This window comes from Clarias gariepinus, chromosome 25 (assembly GCF_024256425.1).
Source record: "Clarias gariepinus isolate MV-2021 ecotype Netherlands chromosome 25, CGAR_prim_01v2, whole genome shotgun sequence".
Taxonomy (NCBI): Eukaryota; Metazoa; Chordata; class Actinopteri; order Siluriformes; family Clariidae; genus Clarias; species Clarias gariepinus.
Window position 1 is genome coordinate 22,250,740 of NC_071124.1, and position 21,472 is coordinate 22,272,211.

Sequence of the window (21,472 nt, forward strand, 5' to 3'; positions counted from 1 at the left end):
TACCAATTGATTCACATGGTTCTCATAACCGAAAGCTTTACAGTCTGTTCTGGAAAACGACGCATAGTTCCAGTGAAGACAAACAAACTGTGCGAGAAGCATTTTTGGTCTTCCTCCAACTCCGGCCTGCTGCTTCTTGCTCGGCTCGACTTAGCCGTTGTGTACAGTCGCGTCTCTAGGAATTACAAAAGACGAGTGAAACGCTTGGCACAGACCCAGAGTCTGCACCCAAACCAAGAGGAAGCAAAAACTCTAAGCGGCTCCGGTGGAGGCTTGCTGGACTGATGAGTCCTTTGTCCTAGTCTTGGTGGACGTATGTTTTGCAGGGGAAAGGTTGGAATGTGCATTTTTTTTTTTTTTTTTTTACCAGAGAGATGAAAAGTGATGGAAATGTATTTTGGAGTTGTGATGAAAAGCAACGGCTGTAAGTGCTAATCGAATGCGGATATGATTTTTGGACGTGTATCGGACAGCTAACGCTGAGGACATCGTAGACGTCTTAAAGGGATGAGCATGTGTACGCACGATCACCGCAGAAAATTGTGTTTATGTACTATATAATAAATTTAATAATAAAGAACAAAACAATGACTTGTAAGTAGTACACAGGGGATTTAGTTATTTATTTTTAATGTCAACTAGATTTTTTTGTGTGTTTTAAAACCACAAATTTGTTTTGGCTTTGTTAAAAAAATTAAATAAAAAAAAAAACGTCAAAGAGCAAGTAATTCCTGGAGTTTCTTTATATATGAAGATCAAAGCAAAAAAAACATCATCCTACAGGATATGACAAAATGTTTTGCCTTTGTTTTTGAACAAAGATTAAAATCCCAGATCTACACCAGTAACAATTATCCCGTCTCCCCATGTAAAACTAATCCAGTCCAAATTGGACAAACCTGGTGTTTGTCAGAGAAATAAGTCACAAGATCTGCTTTCATACTCGAAGTCGATTTTTATATTATTATTATTATTTTGTAATTTACACATGCTTGGATTTGAGGTGGTGAAATATCGCTGTTCCTTTATAAACGTACAGGTGGCGCGCTGTAAACTATTTACGCATTCGCAGACAAGAGCAAAATCAGGAGCAAATTCCTTACTAATAAAATCTAAACATATTGATTAGGTTTTTATTTATAGAAAAAGGTACAGAATAGCCAACCGTATCACTGTCTAGGTATCGTAATATATTGTATCGGCTCGTCTCTGATGAATCCTATTCCTAATGAAGCCCCTTTTTAAATGAATGAATTAATTTTAAAAATATACTTTTTGTTGCCAACCATGCTAGAATACCTCATGGCTCAAGGGTCGACTGTATTTGTTTGTATTTGAATTGCAACTTGATTCGCTGCACTAGTGCTAATGTTAATTGTCGGATTTGTCTGAAGCTGCTGTCTTCCTTAAGAGGTTTTAAAGTAGTAAAAAATACCGACCAATAAAATGCTGTGTAACTTGTGTTGTCCTTGACTTACAAACACTCGAGTTACAATTCTCACGAATGGACCTCGCATTACGAACATCCATGAAGGTGAACTAATTGCCGAAGTAGCTCATGTGTATTGTACAAAAATTAGACACTGCAGTGCACCAGATACCAATTAAATACAGTATTTTCAGTGTGTAACTGAATGTATAAAATGTCCAAAGTCCAGTATATCTGTGTGCGCGCAGGTTTTTTTTTTTTTTTTTTTTTGCGCTTTACATTTTATATTTGTGTGAAAGGTGTACAAGACTCACACTGTCGTACTCATGAACAAATCCGACTTACGGACGTTCTCATGGAACTGAACTTGTTAGTAAGTTGGGGACTTACTGTAGTTTGGGTGTCACTTCTGGTACAAAGCGATTATCTGCACCACACTCCAGTCCTGTAGGTGACGGTGATGAAACAACTTTTCCGTTTTTAAGGAATTTGTCAATTTTAGACCATTTAATTTTTGTGTTTATGTTTGTTTATCTAAATTTAAATTGTAAAATCAGTTCAATGAATTGAACAGACCTGCAAAACTATTAACTGGTTCAATCACAGTTTTACTGCTGTTTTCTAACTAACAAAGCCAAAAACAGAATGAACCTTTTCTTGTATAGAGATAACTACTACAGTATATTCCTGAAAGCTTGTGACCAGAAAAGCGTCCAAAGGTTACCAGACGCTCCACGTACCCCCTGAAGTCGAGTCAAGCTGTGGGCTCACCATTAAAAAGAAGAAGCAAATGCCACTTTAACCATGAGCAGCGATGAATTATTAATGGGTGCGAGCTGTCAGTATGTATACGCTGTGATGAAACCAAATTGAGAGAATAAATCCGGCACGGACAATCCAATCGGACTGACCAAATGAAATCTCCTTACACATTACAGAAGACGTTCTTTGGTTGCACGTGATGACATTCAGAGTCATGAGGAGGACCACGTAGCCTGATTTAATGTCTCTTACGGCAGATGTTAGATATATAAAGATACGATGCAGGTGATTGAAGAATGGAGGTGGAGCTGCGGCCGTGAGGGACGAACTGTAAGCTCGGAGATCGGCTTCCCCCTAACGCGACTCGGGGTGGCCTGCAATAAATCACTTTTATGCTGCGTGCCGCTCAGCAGCTTCAGCCACCCGATGATAGAAAGCTTTAAGGGAGAATGAGCGTACCGAGTGACTACTCAAGAAGCCTCGTGTCACAAGCGCTCGGAAGTAATAGGGCTTGCAGCGAGTTCGAAAGTGCACCATGCCAAGACGGGGAAATGGGGGAAAAGGGAAAGATTGTGGATGCTGGTCTTACTGTATCGCAATCTCATCTAAATGTGAATTGGCCCCCAGACAGATCGGTTGAGAGGGAAAAGAAAAACCTGACAAAAAAAAAAAAAAAAAAAAGGGAGAGTGCCAAGCCAAAATGAATCAGCAACCAATAACATTAAGGAAGTCATTTATCCTTCTCCACCTGGAGAGTCAGAGAAATTAAAAACCCCTGCTTAAAACAGAAGGAATGCTTTTAGGCGCAATCCCTAAATTATGACTGGCACCATCTTGCATTTTGAGAACTTTATTGGCATGTCATGTGTAAGCTTAAAAATGTAGATTTCATTATTTCATTAATGTGAAAATTTATTTCTCTTCACTTCAGTCTAACAAACAGACCTTTAGCTATTATTAGCTATTATAATATTAGTACGACTCCGTGAAAAATTACTTACTTTTGTAAAGTACGTTACACCAAGTTAAGTTGTAGGAATTTTAGGAATGTTTCAAAAGACTGCTAATGATCTAGGTCAAGCTTTATTTAAAAAAAAAAAAAAAAAAAAAAAAAAGGTTTTAACCTTTATTTTTTTGTAATAAATTTCACAAAGTGTACACAAATGCATTAACGAAGGTGAGAATAATATTTGCAAATCTACATCGATTTACTTTCTAACTTATTGCACTAGGGCTGAACACTTTAATTAATACGAGATAAATAAATAAATAAATAAACTGATTATTTTGACACATTGTGATCACAATTATTATTAAATGTAGTGTTGTGTATATTATGCGAAAACGGATAGAAGACGAGAGGACAGTTTTTGTATAGGCTTTGGGACATTATACCAGGCGACAGCAATGCCAAATGTTGCCCCGCCCTTTTAACAGTCAGGTTTTTTATACTGATGTCATCTACGCTCTAATAAATGTGACATTAATTAAGCAATATCATACACGAGGGAGTGCTGTTGTGCTCGATATCAGCATGACTCACTTGTGCTAATATTCAGTACAACAGCAAGACCTCGAGTGCGATATTGCTCCTATACCACAGTTTCACAAACACCATTTATCATCAAATGATTAGAATTAGTTTATTTATTTAACCAGTTATTTTGCTCCGCCATATATAAATACTGTATACACACACACACACACATTTCTGCTCACACTTAAAGATACCACACTGCTGTAACGTTATGAAATCACGATGCAATTTCCAGAAAGTGAACACAAAGCGTAAAGTTCCTTCGACACGTCCTTCCGTGGTTCTTCTCGTTATTGACCGACTCCTCGGCTGAACCGTAAGGATTCGGGAGATTGATTGGCGGTGTTAGAGCCCATCAGGAAATGAGACTAGGTTGCAACCGATCGCATTTGAGCTCAACGCTCTGTCCTGAAAAAGAGACCAAACTGTAAGCTAACGCTACACTGATGATGACTGAAGCACGACGGATCAGACGGGGAGAGTCGAAGCCCGAAACAGAGTTGGTGAAAATGTTGTGGTTTGTTTGATTGTGTCTAGCGGCGGAGATGCATTAGTCAGGGCGAGTGCATTACACCTGGCACGTAGTCAATCCTTGTACGACCCATAAATACCGAGTAATCGAATGGCTATATATTAGGGCTGACAACACCGTAATTGAATTGCACTTCACACAATACGAGGGGAATAGGAAAGAGCAAAACAAACCCGATCTGAATAATAAAGCGCGGCAATTAAGTCATTTGGATTGGTGCGCAGACGCTACATCACGTCGATGCTAATTATAGGATTAGCTTATAGATAATGGGTCTCTAACGGGAAGCTGGAGTGCAACTAATAATTCACACTATCACTATCTGAAACTGATTATTGCTTTAAATATTTGCATGTAAACCTTAAGTGGGCGTGTCTTAATCCGGATTGTCTTTTTATACACACACACAATGTAATATCATACTTTTTACATACCTCGCACATACACTTATTTTTGGTTGTGTCTCCACACAAGGGTTTGCAATTTTTTTTAACCAATGGTTAGGAAAAAAAAATGTTGGTCGACGCTGGATTAATTACCAGCTATTAACGGTTATAAAACCTTTTTTTTTTTGTCAGTTTTAAATTTCTGTACGTTCTAATGCCACAATCCCAACACCTTAGTTAATGATATAAAAGCACATAAAAAAGAAATAAATTAATAATAATAATAATATATTTTTTTATTAACTCAGTCCTTATTTAAAAAAAAAATAAAGATTTAATATTAAACTGCCAATACGCTAATAGCTGCGTGAAACACGTGAAAAATATTATGCAAAATATAATTACATTATCGGTTGTTAGTTTACTTTTAAGCAATTGATTGTTTAATAATTCTCTCGTTATGACTCCTGCTAATTGGAATTTTTTCTTCCACAGATTTTAGTTGCGTGCATTTCCCAAAATAGTATCATAATTTACAACAATATTAAAAAGGCATGAAAACCCGAATAGTGTGCTTTCCTCTTCGGATATTACCGATATTAATTATTACACACTGTTATCTGAGGACAACACGAGAAGCATATAAAAACCCCTATTATTTAGCATCCAAACCCAATTTAGAAATCTCTTATCCGACTGTTTTACATCATGACGCAAATGCGCGAACTGGACGTAATGATTCGGAAAGAGAAACCAATGGTACATAAATGTTGACACGACTATTATTCGTCTAGGTAACACATTCGATCTGAAAAATTTCATTCGGCTTGGCCTTAGGTGTACGCTAATATTTATTTAACTCGTGATATCAGTCAGGTTTAAGGACTGTTAAGGCTGCATGCAAACAAACGGGCTTTGGGAGCTGAAAACTGTGTAGGCTAGGACTATAATTAATTAAGTAGATTTAGAACTTCATGCACTGATGACTGCTCAAAAAAAAAAAAAAAAAACGGAGGATCTGAATGGCTGAGGTAATGTTCGCCTCTGCCGCAGAGCTGAGCCAAATTATATGGTCCAAGTTGTGAGCGTTCGTTTGTGATAAAGTATGGAGTCCATGTCGCTCTTTAGTACTCGTACGATCCTGGATGCAAATTTCTCACGCCTTGCTCTTCCACACCCAACTGTGCACGTTACTAAGTATAGAGGTAAGCAGAGGCAAGATCTACTGTACCATATGCAGTGTGTTCCGGCACTATTTAATACACACAGAGAGAGCGAGAGAGAGAGAGCGAGAGAGAGAGAGAGAGAGAAGTGGTGTGTGTGTGTGAGTGCTGGGGTTCAAAAGATGCCAAAAAAAGGAGGGAGGAAACTATTGAGAAGCGCAGGAGGGGGGGGGGGAGGGAGCGAGCGAGCAAGCGAAACACAAGCGGGACCATGAAGAGACCACTTTATTTGGCAGGACTAAAAATAGAGCAGCGAATGGCAGCCAGGCGAGCAGGTCCTTTGCGATAATGCAGCCGAGCTTGCCTTGCAGGATGCACAATCGATAGGTGGAACATCGGATGGGAGGCTTCCAGGAGCTCGTGCACCACTGTGGAGGAGGAGGAGGTGGTGGTGGTGGTGTGAACAAGGAGGAGATGGGGGGGAAAAAAAAAAAAAAAAAAAGAGGTTGGGGTGGGGTGGGGGGGAAGGGGGGACTTCTCTGGAGTGTGGAGGAGGGGGGTTATTTTTTGCACCGCTTGACTAAATATGGTCACAGGGAGATGAGCGAGACCCAAGAGAGAAAGGAGCCTGGTGACTGATGTGAGCGGGTTTTTTTTTTTTATTCCTCACCCTTTAAAGTGTTAACGGTTTTACCGCTGTGGTCCACCTCAACCCTGATCTTTGACCTTTTGCCCTGTTAGGAAACGGATCTGTAACGGAGATTCTTGATTCTAGATCCTTGGCTCACCTTTGATATGTTTTCTCTGAGTCGTCGTAAAAGACTTAGCAGCAGGTCACGGCGAGCAACTCCTTGAATACTAATCAGAAGCACTTATATTTGTAAAAAAGGAGATTATTATTATTTTTTTTAAACCTTCAAGAGATTTGGAGTGGGAGAAATAAATAAATTCTGAGACTTAAATATTTGTTAATAAAAACTAGAACAGATATGCAAGATCCAAAACTGGAGCATGGGCCGTATTTGAGATCTTGACAGAATCTCCTGATGCTCGTGAACATGAACACACACACACAAACACACACATATACGGAAGACGAATGTAAAAGTGCTGCAATTATGTCTGCCTGGCTTTAGAGTAGCAACAGCAGCTTCTCGTGTCAGCATGACGCCTATCCCCTCCTAAAGGTAAGGGTGCCTTGTTCTATCTCCAGCTTCAATGCTCCCTTGCTCCCCTCCTCCCATACTAGACTTACACTCTCTCTCTCTCTCTCTCTCTAGCACACTCTCACTCTATACCCCCTTCAACCCCACCCCCTGGTTAGAGCAGCTGATTCAGCGAGTCGGCATCCGATGGCTGCAGCATCTGGAAGAACTACGCCGGAGGTCATTACAGCTTCTCGAGCAGTAAAGGGGGAAAAAAAAAAAAAAAGCGAAAAGAGAGAGGAGTGGAGAGCCGGGGGAAAGTGCGCTGCCAGGTAATATATGCTCCGTGCTCCATACGTCCTCCCCCCTGAGTGAGACTTTGCATCCCGAAGCCGGACAATCCGCATTGACGTCTTTTTCCCCCCTTTCTCTCTCTAAAGCGTCAGATTGGGTGTGTGCGTGCATGCATGCATGCAGGAAGAGTAGAATTTACCGTTCTGCAGCAGTAGCAGCAGCGCTGCCTCTATCAGATGAAGTGCCTGCATCTCGGTGGGATGCTCCCGCGACTCAACCTTTTGCAGGAAAAAGCGATACGGAAGCAGGTGATGCTGGAACTGGGGGGAAAGTTGCTACTGTCCACATGGATTTCCTCTCTCTCACTCTCTCTCTCTCTCTCTCTCTCTCATCCTCCCTCCCTGCCTCTCTCTCTCTCTCGCAATTCCAGCGCTGCCCAGGCAAGCAGACTGCTGCAGCACAGCCTGCTCTCTAGCTCATTAGCCACTTATGGCTGCAGTGCAAATGATATTTAATAATAAAGGACTTTTTAATTTCAATCCATCCTTCTTTAAGGAACAGTTTTTTTTTCTGGACTTTGGACTTTTCTACTTTGCCTGTACTTCAAAATGGAATATAGTTTCCTTCTGGGGCACTGACACACCTTTAAAATAGCGGTGCTATATTTGATTTTTTTTTTATATATATATATATTTTATCTGTAGCAGCCACCTTCCATTTCTGGAATCTTACTGGGACTTCCTGGACTCTTTCCATTACGGTAGGGCGAAAGGTTTATGTTATCTGGATAGCTCCTGATCAAGACACATTGGTGTCACTGTAGGACGCGAGGTGGGGGGTTGAGATTCGGATTGACGGAATTGACGGTGGTGCCGTATTAATTCGCCTGGGTGGTGGAGGTGTGGGATGTTTTCACAGGGTGGCTCCTGGGTATTTGTGTCAAAGCGTTAAACTGATGACTGTCAGGATAACAACCCCCTTTTTTGTGCATGCTGCAGCACCACCACCTCAACTTCCCCCACTGGCTACCCACAGAGGAAACACCCCAAATTTTTTATTTTTTTATTTTTGCTTGCAACAACGCCATGAGGCCTTAAAACCCAAAGAGCGCCCTCCCACATTGGACCTCTCGGATCTCTGTGACATTTCCTAAATGGGACGTCATAACTCGCCCCAGGGCCTTTGCGTCCAACCCTCTTTCAAAAATAGTGGCGTCATCGGCAGCCGACCATTCACAGGTCGCGTTCAGTCATGCGACGCCAACATATCCAACTCTGTCGAGCACGAGAACTCGTCCAGGATTTCCACCGGTGCCCAGAATAGCACGTCTAAGTGCCCTTCTGTTATTTTTCCACCTTCGTCCTGTCCTCCCGGCCTTGCGTCCGATAGGGCTTCGGCAGAGAGGGAGGTAGGGAGGGAGGGAGTCAGGGATAGGGAGAGGGGTGAAACAGGGGCGGCGTTGACTTGTGGAATGTGTTGAGCTGGAGCAAAGATTCATTAGAGGGTGACTGAACATTTCACGCTAGCATGCAAACCAGTATTGATCTCTAGCATCCTCTGAGTTGAACCACTGCATGCAGTCAGAAGATAAAATGGGACACGAATAAAAAAAGTGCGCTGTAGGAAAATGGGAAGGGCTTAAAAAAAAAAGAAAGAAAAGAAGAAAAAAAAAAAAAACTAAGTGCACCAGGACCAATCCGCAACTGCTGAGTGGGCATTAGCCCTTGCATGTGACCTCTGGCCTCATTTGTGTACCTAAAGCCCAAATCCTGGTCACAATAGCTTCCTGTTCCACTTGGATCAACCTCGTTTTCAAACATCAGCAACAGGATTGATAGACGACTAGTGGATGTGGTCAGACGGCTCCATGGTGATGAAATATGGGTATGAAGGACTGAGTGTGACTTAATTTCCAGGATTTTACAATGCCTTTCCCTAAAGGAGTACAGGAACTAAACGGCAACCGCACAATGCCTTGTGTCATTCCTTTTTGTTTTTAGGGCAAAAGATTGTAATAACCTTTTCATTTGGCGTCAGAAGTCACGGGTGCTGCTGTTCTTTGCAGTTTTTTTTTTCCCCTGTGGATCCTCTCAGTTCTCTAGAGGACAGCCAGGGTCACTGGAGCAGACGGCACTGTGTGGACCCGGACACGCTTAATGTATGCTGGTGAGAACAGCCAGTTCTGACGGGTTGGGGTGAGAACAAGCCGGCAGGTCTATTTTAAAGCACTGCTCAAAGTCACCTTACGTTATAGAGGGAGTATTGCCGTAAGATTGCACAGTGCAGAGTAGAGGAAGGGTGGGTGGGAAGAACTGCGCTTCTGGACACAAATGTTTCTGCTTGTGTATCGTCTCTCCGATGTTACCAGAGCAAACCAAAAAAGGTAAGGATGCTGAGCTTGGCTTCAGGGGTTACCTGCTTGGTGTACATACTTCTTTATGTGCCCATATGAACATATGACAGCTATGGAATGTAAAGAAGTATGTATTCTCGGTCAGGTGCTAATCTCCAAATTATTACAGGTAAGTATGTCGGTCAGACTTTCGCTGGTGTGTCGCTTGGTTGCTGAGATGCAGAGGCTGACTGCAGCACGTAGTCCGGAAGAAGTCACTGCTCCCTTTCTGAGATTTCGCCAGCAAGTCCAATCGTGCCCCTCCCTAAGAGAGCAATTTGCATGCTAGATAACTAGAGCAAGGCCGCTAGCATTTTGTTTTATGTGGCTGATTTTGGACAGGTCACCACCACCGCCTTAAAGATCACCAGAAAGGCAGCGATTGACAATTTGCTGCAATACAGGCCTTGAACAGTTGCCAGAACCATCGCAGCCGGTGCCTCTTCTACGGCTGAATGATTAATGCCGTAATCTTTTTCAAAGCACTTTTGGGGGAGGGGGGACCAATGGAAGGAAATTTCTAAGGTGACACTTCCAAAGGGAAAAATTAAATGTACGCTGCTTAGTGGGATCTCGTTGATCAGGTTTGTTTACATCTGCATGCTTTGCCAAAAGCTTTGATGGTCCACAGAAGTCAGATTAGGGCATGGAAACGTGACAAAGCAGGGATTTCGAGCCGTCAGCGAAGATGAGGCGTGTTAAGGGGACTACGCGTTCTGCGATTAACGTTCCGTGTTAATATTCCTAGACGATGCCAGGACTGCGCAACCGTCCTTGAAACTTTATGTCGTCGTCCTCGACACGGGGTTGTCACATATTTGATCTATAAAGATACATACCACGAAAGTGAGCAGCTTTAATTGTGTTGGCGTCAAATAGCAGGCAAGATAATAAAGGAGGATTTTCAGGCCGAGTTTAAAGCCCCTGATTGTGTTTTAGACAGAAAGCAGGCCGTTTCTTTTTCTGTCACTCACTCGCCTGTTTGGTCACTGTGGTACTTTGCTGTTTCCAAATTAGTGCCGTTGGGTCACCACTGTCGCTGGTGTATCTGTGATCCCTCTACCCCCTCCTCCTCACCCCAGCCCTCCCTTAACCTCCCCTTAGTCTGACTGACATCCACAGCAGATGCTGACATTATAAAACCTTCAGCTGCCGTCCTTAGCTTTTGCCCACTTATGGCCTGGATGTTTGGGGGTTCGAAAGTTGCCTGGGATGCCGCCGAGCGAGGAGGGGGAATCTGCGTTGTAAATAGCATCTCACCGCCTGATGCTTAACCAGTGCCATGTTAAGGACATGCTTTTAAAAGTAAGTGTTTTCCCTGACAGTGCTGAAACTTTCGCCTTGAACGTGCAAATATCAGTGTTTGTTTGCTAAAACCGGTACAACTCTCTGAGGAGCACTTTTCTTCCTGACTCTTCGCAATTAAGCTGGAAAACGCTTAAATGCTCCGCGGTGCACCCTGGGACACTGGTGTGGCTAGAAGTAGAGAATGGCGTGACTGTCACTAGGACACGTGACGGACGCCAGAGCGACACCAGGCCCCATCCATCAGCTGCTGTAATTGCTACATGACTCCCTGACATGGCTCAAGTGTACCAGGACAGATTATTATTACTACCCTTTTCTCTAGGCCCGGTTTTTCTTCCTTGGCAAATAGCAAAGTAAACGGGGGCGGTGGCTTGCCAGAGGGTGTAGAGATGTTTAGATGTAGTGGGAAGTCAATAACACAATCCTGTCGCATGTTCAGACAGAGGTGGAGCAGATCCCTTGAGTAACGATTAAGTGAAATCTTTCCACAGGAGTTTCTGTCGTCTCCGAGCTGGACCGCCTGACCATCCTTTCCCCCCCCTTCGCTCAGAGATGCCCAATGCTTTGCTAAAGCTGGTAAAATGGAACCAAATCACATCTTCAATGGATTTGGTCCCCTTCAACCAGCTGTAGCTATGCTTTGATGACAACAGGAACGGGCCTGGTTCTCCTAAAATGGTGGCATTTTCATTTACTGCAATGTTTGCTTTATGTCAAGGCTAGGCACTTTGTTTATATAAAATTGCTATTTGAATGAATCATGTCATGATACACTTTTCTGCCCTGTAGTGTGTATGCTGATAATTACAGTTAATTACAAAGAAATTAAAAAGTCTGATGCAAAATGCTAATTATTTTGTTCTTTTCAGTATCAATTTATTTTCAAGAACATTAAACTATATTTTTAAACATTTAGAATTTTTTGCAATATTGCACTTGAAACCAATTCATTTAAAACAAATTAATTAGGCAAAGAACAACGTTTGATATATTTGCACAATTATTTCCAAGATAATGTGCTTTTAACTTTATCTTTATTTAAAGAAAGAAGATTAAAAAAATCTATACACTTTTTGGAAAAAAAAATTACTACCCTAAACAGGCTAGGTAACTTCCTATATGGTAACTTCACTGCCCTATATGAATTGCAACATAAAAAGGACAACCATGAATTTTTTTTTTTTTTTAAAGATCGCAAAAGTTTTCTTTTATTATAAATTTTTAAACTCCATGTATTTCAAGTTATTTAAACATGAACTTTTTTACGTATAAAAAAACTAGATTTACTTAATTTTTTTAATACAATAAAACTCTTGCAAGCTCACTGAAAGAAAATGTCTATTTACTTACATTTTTTGAATGAAAACTTTTTCCACTATTTCAAGTGTACACAAGTGTATTTGTACACTCATTTAAAAAAAAAAACAATTAAAACCAGTCTAAACTGTGATATCAGTTTCTGTTAGCGTTAACTTTTTTTTCACCCACTTGTAAGCACCTAACTATAAGCAGACAGTTTAAATGTTTTTAGCATTAGTTTATTTTTTTTACAAATGTTAAAAACTAATACATTAACAACTATTTTTATTCTATATTTACTATACTTCATTCAATACTTTTTTTAACTGAATATCAATTAAACTTGGTAAAAACTGATTTAAAGCAAGTTAATGCTCAGACCATAAACTGTTCATCCGTAATGAAAAATAAAAATAATAAATTTTGTTTCCCTCCAGGCTTAATTTTCATGAAAATTAAATTTAAAAAATGTTTTACATACTGCAAAATGTGATTGAAAGCAAAAATATTTGACTTGCCCCAGTGTACAAACATTAAATGAAAGTGTTTAAAATACATTTTTTTAAAATGTGGCACTATAACTTTGCTCAGTTTTTAGCAATATTGTGTTTTACAGAAATTTATCACAATACGGTACTTCGGTTATATTGCCAAATGCCTTAATTTACATCCCTAATTAAATAGTTTATTGCACTTTTTCTTTTCCTTAATAAATGAAACTCGTAAAACTTTCAAGCTCATTTCCTGTGCTTTTCTTTTTTCTTAAACATAAAACAATTTGTAAATATAATTACTTTCTGATTTGTCCTTACTTTAAACTCAGTTGTGTGCTGGGGGAGAGCTTTCGAATACAAAAAAACAAGGATCCCAGAAAGTTAGCCAAGCCAGAGCACTTTACAGCGCACGCATACACAAACACACACACAAACGTCTTCATGCCTTATACAGGCAGTGTAAGTGAAGAGACGATGCGACACGCTCGGGTTCAGAAGTCTCGCAGTAAACTGGTGCGCAGAGGAGAGGAGATAAAAGCCAGATGCTATAGAGTGTGGGGGGTTGCGCGTGCACTCACTCACACACTCACAAAATCAGATCTGGATGCACAACTGAATCAGGATGAGCTTTCTGTCACACACTCCTGACTAATATTCTCATGATTATATTAATTATATACTATATATAGAATATATACACACAGTAATTCTACTTTATTTTATTTATATACTTTTTAATCATTTACTTTTCATTTGTCTTACTATTTTATATTATATGTACAGTGTACAAGTTGTTCAATATCACTGACCACAAACTCGACGCTGCTTGATGTCTTTCGAGGAAACTTCACAGTTTTCAAACAAAATCTCTTCTCATCCTCGTTGTTCAACTAAAACGTATTTAAGCGAACAGCACTAATGCGTTAGGATAGTCCCGAACTGCAGAAGCCTTTTTTTTCTTCCTGGTATCCTACTAAGCTCGCACGCAGCTGTGTGATCGAGGTCGGAACTCCGACTGGTAAATAACAAACAGCTTGGCCCGTTCGTTCTCATAGACGAGTTATATAGAAGAGAGAGAGAGAGAGAGAGAGAGAGAGAGAGAGAGAGAAAAAGACTGTGTGAAGCGTACGGTGACTCCTCTGCGGGGTCTGCTACAAACGCTGCTGTAAGTCACGGGCTATTAATCGCATTGTTTGGGCTGCTGGAAGCGAACGCTGCGACAGCACTGTAAACAGAGTGGCACACGGGGAGGACCTGGACCTCTCTGACTACCAGGCACCGCAACACACACACACACACACAGGGAAACAAAGACACAGTGGGAGGGAATACGCAACGGAGAACTTGAGTACAGATTTACAAATCGTACAAACTTTTGCACTCAATCGCAAGGTGTTGAACTGCAGTTGTGCAATATCATATCAGTGTTGGAACAAATGCTCACATTGAATTATTGTCTGTTAATGAATTACATGTGTAGTGTCCGTATTATCCACAACATCCTGCAGTATAAAGATAAAAATAATGTTTCTTGTAACCTGATTAAAAAAATAAATAAAACACATACACATTCATACATTTCCCTCAGCACTTTTCTGTAATGCTGACCAAAGTAAAAAAAAAAAATAAACAAATCACTTCAGTTGGTAAGTTTTTCTACAAAACAGCTATCAGGTGAAAGCTGCACATCATATAAACATCTTCAGGTACAGAGGCAAAGTGCGGCGCATTTTATTTTTTATTTTTTTGCTGTACTGCCCACCCGTAACGCGGGCTTGAAATTAATTCCAATAAAACGGGATACTGCGCTGAAAATTATCCAAGTTTAGCTACGAGATGCCATAACTGCATCCCACTGAGGTAATAAAAACATCCCAGGATATCACTAGTGTGGAATAATCAACCGAAAGCATAAAGTGTGTGTGTGTGTGTGGAAACACCCACGCCTGAACGCGTTTACCAAGCTGACGTAACAATCAGCAGGACAGACGGCATATTCGATTTGATTTCCTCGACGTGGGAGACGGAGCGCTGCCTCAGGATGAGGCTTTAAAACTCTCACGCTTCACAGTACAGGATTAAGTCTGACTTATAAAGAGGCAGAAAAGAGCTGGAGTTAAACCTAAAACTAACATATGTAGAACATTTTCTTTTGAATTATCTTGTTCTCTGATTCATGTGGGGGTTTTTAGGCAGGTCATGACCCCAAGACCACTCGCGGGGGTCACCATAAAACAATCACGCACTTGGCCTTGTGCAGCAACAAAAAATAAATGAATAAAAGTAAGAGAGAGAGAATTGATCCGACTGAATCAAACAAGCCGTAAAATATTTATGCATAAAATTATACTTGCGCAAGTTATACTATACGCAGTATATACCCTGTTACACTTCTTTACAATTTTAATTCTATTTTGAAATTTTGCACATTTTTTCTTTTAAATTTTTTATATTACCTTTATTGGAAAATTCTATTTTTTTATTTAATTTTACTCTCTAGTGTGAATTATTTATCGTTCAGGAATCTCTTTTTACATCACACATGCTGTTTTTATGGGCAGTTATATACACGCATTTCACTGTGTATCATTTCACTGAGTGTTGTGTTATGTGACAAATTTAGATTTTTATTCGATTTTAATATTTATTTTCAGCAGATTATAGCTGGTAAAATGAGCGATGAGGTGAGACTGAGCTGTAGTGCTGCTGAAACGTGTCGAATACGGTGTACAACAGGTTACTCATAACCTTCTTTGCTCTCTGTTGTGGTGAATTTAATCAGCTACAAAAAAATAAAAGGCACAAAACAACTGGACCTGCTAATAAGAAACGTCTGATACAGCGGAACCTCTGTGTACAAATTTAATCTGTTCCAGATGCGAGTTCTTAAGGCAAAATTTCGTATAGTGAAACACGTTTTCCCCACAGGATATAATATAAATGCAGATAATCAGTTCCAACCACCCAAAAATATTACAATATTACCAATTTCCAACACTATAACGATATTTTTGCATATAAAAACAATAAAAAAAAATTAGAATAGACATGTAAATAAATAAAAAAAATATATATAAAGGACATTTAACCTCAATTAACCGTAATTTATTATTCCTCTTGGCACAGGCTGCTTTAAAGAACCAATCTGCAAGCGGCTCCCTTTACCAATGGTGCTACATCTTCACTAAATCTTGCACAAAATGCAAAAATAAATTAATAAAATTGTAATCTCGCTTCGCTTGGCTTTTCACTAAAGCGAAAAAGGTTTCGATCAGCTCCCGAATGTACGCGCAACTATTTTAGTTGCTCGTATGACAAAAATGCTTCGTATGCTGAGGCAATTTTTGTGTTGAGGTGAAAATTGTTTCACCCTGATGGAGAGGATGGGATAAAGACTAGAGAAGGGGATCACCAGGGACCAACCGATACAATATCTCGATATTTCTGTGCTGATTTGATTTGTATTGCGATTCTTTGAGTATCACAATATTATAAATATCCCCATTGTGTTATTTATTTTTTTTTTATTCTAAACAAAGGAACTGCAACATTTTACCACCTCAAATGCAATTATATAAACTAACAATTATTATTATTTAAAAAAATTTGGGAGTCATTGTGACGATACATGAATTGCCACACTAAAAAAAGAATCACAATACGCAACCGGATCAGTTTTTTCCTGATAAACATGGAAGAGTATTTTCGAGAACAGACCCAGGCTGAAAGCTTACACCATGGGGCAGCTTGTTTTTAAAAAGTTTATGATGACTCGTTCTGCTGCTCAACCAAAAAGAGTATTTACACTGCATTCATGACAGCTTTCACACCCGAGCTCATAGACCGCGGTTCACCCTTGGCTAAATCCCAAACTCGGAGAGTAAAAAAAGAAGCGGGCGTACCTGGGGTTCCCTCGCAGCGCCGCGTGATGGAGGGCGTTGAAGCCGTTGTTGTTGGTGATGGTGACGTCGGCGCCGGCCTCTAGCAGGACTGACAGCATGTCGTCCCTCTTCTTGCTGATGGCGTCGTGGAGAGGCGTGTCTCCCTCCGAGTCCTGCAGAGAGTGCAGATGTTCACGGTCGTGTGTAAAAAAAAGAAAAAGTGTGGAAGCGTTAAGTGGGACGTTTGCAAACCGAGGTTCCGTCTTTGGCGAGGTTTACCTGAAGGCTGGGGTGGCAGCCGAAATCCAGGAGCGTCTTCACCACCTGCAGGTGCCCCTTGTTGACGGCGATGTGTAGCGGCGTTTGTCTGCGCTTGTTCCTGGCGTTGAGGTCGGCTCCGCCCCGGTGCAGGACCTCGATGACCGAGCCCTCGTCGCCGAACGCGGCGTGATGCACGGCCCTGTCTCCGTCCTTATCCTTAAAAAAAAAAAAAAAAAATAAAATTCTGTAACTAATGTACAACTGCATTGCATTATGCGAATTAGAAGCCACTGTTTGCATAAACGTTGGATTTGTCTTAGTACACATTTGCATTGATGGTAGATGTTCTTGTTCGTGCATGTAGCTACTACTACTATTGTGGGCGTGTCCATCAAAAAACGTAAATTGCTACTGTGCTACATCTTTATTTAGGGGACAAGCACTTTGACATCAGCCATAGTGTGTGAGGGCCCGTTTGTTAATATTGCCTTATTTAGTGTAAAAATATGTTGATTTACGCGTTTGTTACATGCTAGTATTTATAATAGCTTTGTTGCCCGATAAGCTCAGCGAGCGAGTCTGACCAACACCATGAATCTGCTAGTGACGCCAACAATCTCTTATATTTTATCTACCTTTAGAGACAACGAATTTCACAAAAAAAATTAAATAAATAAACAAATAAATTAAAACATCCACTACTTCATGACTTGACAGAAATAGTTTTACAATCATATTAACCAGGAAAACACAAAAATAAAACACTAACCGGCAAATTTGCCTTGTGATTTATGACATCACAAATCTTACACGATAAATTAGTTTCCCTAAATTGTCTGCTTTAAAAGAATAATACACAAAGAGCTATTTGCCCTCTTCTGCATACACAAACGCATGGAGACAAACGACTGGCTAACATCGCTCTGATTGGCAGATGAGAAAGAGTACACACCCACCCAGACAACTTAACCAATTTTGCTTTATCTCTGGGCCATGTGGAGAAACGATTTTCTTCATGCCAATCAAGCTTAACCTTTTTTCTTTTTTTCTTTTTTTTTTTACTCGATACTGACAACCCAGCTCAGACCAAGATTGTCTGAGAGAACAAAACACACACGTACTTCTCATCCTGGAAACACAGTGATCCTGAACTCGGAGCTCATCACCCGTCCGGAATAACAATTCTCACCTTTCCAGCCTACGGCGCTTCTTCCTTTTCTGTCCTCTTTAAGCAAACCGCTGATGTGCTACCTGCATGATGAAACACTCTCCTGCTCCGAGATCTCCTTTTACTCCAACTCAACCTCTGAAGCCTTTTTTTTTTATTTTATTAGGATATATAAAAATTCTCCTTCTAACTCTTGTTTACTTTTGATAGATCCTCCTTAAAGAGTTAAAACCCTGAATTGGACGTTCTCATGTTTTTTAACAAAATGCTCATTCTCAGAGAAGGAAAAGACTGTTTAAAACCCTCAAGCCATTTTCTGTCTGATTAACAGTCTGAGTTCAGGAGAAAGAGCGCTTCGTGTTTTTAAGTTGCCGGTTTTACAGCCCAGAAATATGAGACGGAATATTTACAAAGGCGGAAAAACAATACACTCACAACGCGACAATGTTTTTGCTACATAATATTAGTTGTGTTTGGGTTTATTTATGAAACATTACATTTTGTAATTTGTAATGTAAAATTGGTCTTTAACGATGATTAATAGATGACTAAACTCGTATAACAGTAGAAACTCGCACTGAAGTGGATCGCTCATCTGGTCATGTGACCCTTCAAGAAGAATGTAGATGCAGTTTAACAGTATAAAGACGTTACAGCGAGTCTCGAGAAAACGTTAGGGTTTTAAAGCCTTATTTAATAACGGACAGGAAAAATACTTACGTTTAAACATTTACTCACAATTCACAGCATGTTTGCTTTTATATCACCTTTTACTTTAAATTTCTTTTTAAAAACATTTTTCTTCCTCAGAAAAACAAACTATTTGTTGGTTTACTCGTAAGTAGTTTAGTATAAAGGAAATGCATTAACAGTATATGGGATCGTAAATTAATTTTAAAACATTTTGTTTATTATTATTTGTATATTATTAGCAGTGATTTTTCCACTTAGATAATTATTTTAATAAAATAAAGTTTTGATAATAAAAATATATTATTATAACATGTACACGTTTCTTTTTTATTTAAACAAAATTCTGTATTTTTTTATTCTATGTAAAAACATCTCTTAAAATAATTTTTAAAGCAGATGTTTTTCTTTAAATAATATTTTTATTTAATCAATTTCCATTTAACGTGCACTGAAATGTCTTTTATATTTAATCATATTTTGGATTCTTGGTCAGTTCTTTCTGATATGGGAAAAGGTCACAGCTGCTGGGTGTCTTACGGGGCGTGGTAACATTTCGGGCGGTATTGCGGCAAAGGTTAAAGCGTGAGTAGAGCCGCCTCGCTCGTTCGGGTGTGTGTGAGGTGCAGGACGGTGTGTGCAGGGTTACCTCGGCCTCCAGGTCCACGTTGTGTTTCAGCAGCAGCTTGAGGACGTCCACGTGGCCGTTCTGACTCGCCGCCTGCATGGCTGTGTGTCCCGCGCACTGCCCGTTCACCTGCGGAACACAAACGCACGTTGGAGGCGGAACTACACACAGATACACTTGCAGGCGTGCACTTGCAGGCGTGCATATGGATAAGTGTGTGTGTGTGTGTGCACCCCTGTGCGCGAGCTCGGGTGTGTGATCTGCAGCGCTGCGGTAAGTTAAAGCGCTGTGTGATGGCATGAATATTGATGCCGGAGCTCGCTGGAGCATTCGCAGGACACGTCTCGTCCTGACTCGTGCACCGCTCGGACGCTCACCCCCCCTCCTTTTCCTTGCTCTCCCTTTCTCGCTCTGTTCTTAGCGCTGCGTCCTGTGGGGACCGACGGGGCACTGCGCCACTCGCTGCTCCAACATCAGCACGCCATCCCCCACCCCACCCCCCTTTAACGATCCATGTGCAGGCGTTACAGTGGGTCAGCAAACTCGTCCGTCCCAGGGGGGAGCGGGACGCCGCTGTAGCTACGCCGCAGCTAAACTGGATGATGAAACAAGGCGTCTGAGGCACGGGCTGAGCTGCGACCGGGTCGGGTAGTTAGGAAACAACAATCTCATGAGATACTGAACTTCTCTAAACGCCTTTACAGGCAACGCATTCTCTGGTTAAGATTTATAATCAGGACATTTCACTGCAGGCCAGATTAAACATAAAACTGAAAACAATAAGAAATAAAACTTTGCCTGAAAATGAGTCTGATTATAACCTGAGTCGTATTTCATAAATCACTTAGATCTGGGAGACGATGGTAAAAATGAAACGCTGCTTTTCAGGACTGCGACAGTTCGTGAGTGGAGATGTCAGCACAGGGACACACTACACAGGTTACTACAGATGATTACTGCTGCACGCTGAAGGCACACACACACACACACACAGATATGCTCCCTACTGTACATTAAAAATTTAAAGCGTGTCTCACGTCCACGTCGGGTCTCTTGAGGATGTCCTCGACTTTGGCTAGGTCTCCGTTAGCCGCGGCCTTCACCAGCTCCTCGTTGATGTCGCCCGACTCCTGAGTCTCAAACAGCTTCTTCAGCAGCTGAGACAGACGCTCTGATGGACACAGGGACACGGGCTCAGAGGGGACACCGTTTAAATTGCAATCACTTGTTCGTATGCTGAAAAATGTTTCTATGGCAAATCTCTTGCAAAATGTCAGTTCTTAAGGCAAAAACTCTTAAGGCGAGGCGTTTATATGCGCTGTATAAAACCAGTCACAATATGTATATACAGTACTGCGCAAAATCTTAGGAACCCTGTAGTGGTTTTTTTTTTTTATTATTATTTCAGTACAAACTTTATTTTTACATGGTTATGACTATATTAAGTCGGTACAGAAAGAAAATTCGGCATTAGTATTCCAGCAATAAAAATACTAATCTTACAGAAAAATGTCTGTAGGAGAAAAAAAAAAAAAAAAAAAAAAAAAAAAAAGCAGCATATTATGTAAAGGGGACACTTCTCAGACAAAAAAAAAAAAAGAAATCTCTGTATTTTACTGCATGGAAAAAGCAGCAGGTGCGACAAAGTGTTCAGAAGAACCGCGCCTGGTCCCGAGGAAAGTTCAGTAAAACTAAACAGCTAGGCCTATATAAATTCCTTATAAATCTGCACTCGCTGTACCTGGGAATATATTTTAAGCAAAGCCTCATCACACCAATTATTGACTTTGTTCAATGGATTACTGTTTACCGTTTACATAACATTTTTTTTTTTTTTATGTAGAAACCTTTTTAAGGACATTCTTGCTCTGCAGCAGTTATTTGCATGCGCCAAAGGCTTTACTGCTTTTCTGCCAAAAAACAGTATTAGAGTTGATTTTATTACTTTTTTTTAGCTTATACATAAAATACAGAAAATGTGTGTGGCCAAAAAAGCTACTTCTGAAATTGATGTGACATGGAAGTGACCGATCTTGCTCCCCAAAAAATTTCAGGTTGACAACTTTAGCCGTTTTTGAGAGATGATTTTATATCTGTATAATG

At 40.5% G+C, this 21,472-nt stretch overlaps 1 protein-coding gene across 5 annotated transcripts in view; it reads right to left on the reverse strand.

Annotated features, from left to right (window-relative positions):
- Positions 1 to 21,472, reverse strand: part of mib1 (MIB E3 ubiquitin protein ligase 1) — a 60,505-nt gene that overhangs the window by 23,656 nt on the left and 15,377 nt on the right. For all 5 annotated transcript variants that reach the window (XM_053486430.1, XM_053486429.1, XM_053486427.1 and 2 more), the window contains exons 10-13: positions 20,407 to 20,540; positions 19,391 to 19,498; positions 16,902 to 17,099; positions 16,644 to 16,795 (exon numbers count right to left, since the gene is read on the reverse strand). In XM_053486430.1, the coding sequence (XP_053342405.1) occupies positions 16,644 to 16,795; positions 16,902 to 17,099; positions 19,391 to 19,498; positions 20,407 to 20,540 (592 nt within the window). The remainder of the gene's footprint in view (positions 1 to 16,643; positions 16,796 to 16,901; positions 17,100 to 19,390; positions 19,499 to 20,406; positions 20,541 to 21,472) is intronic.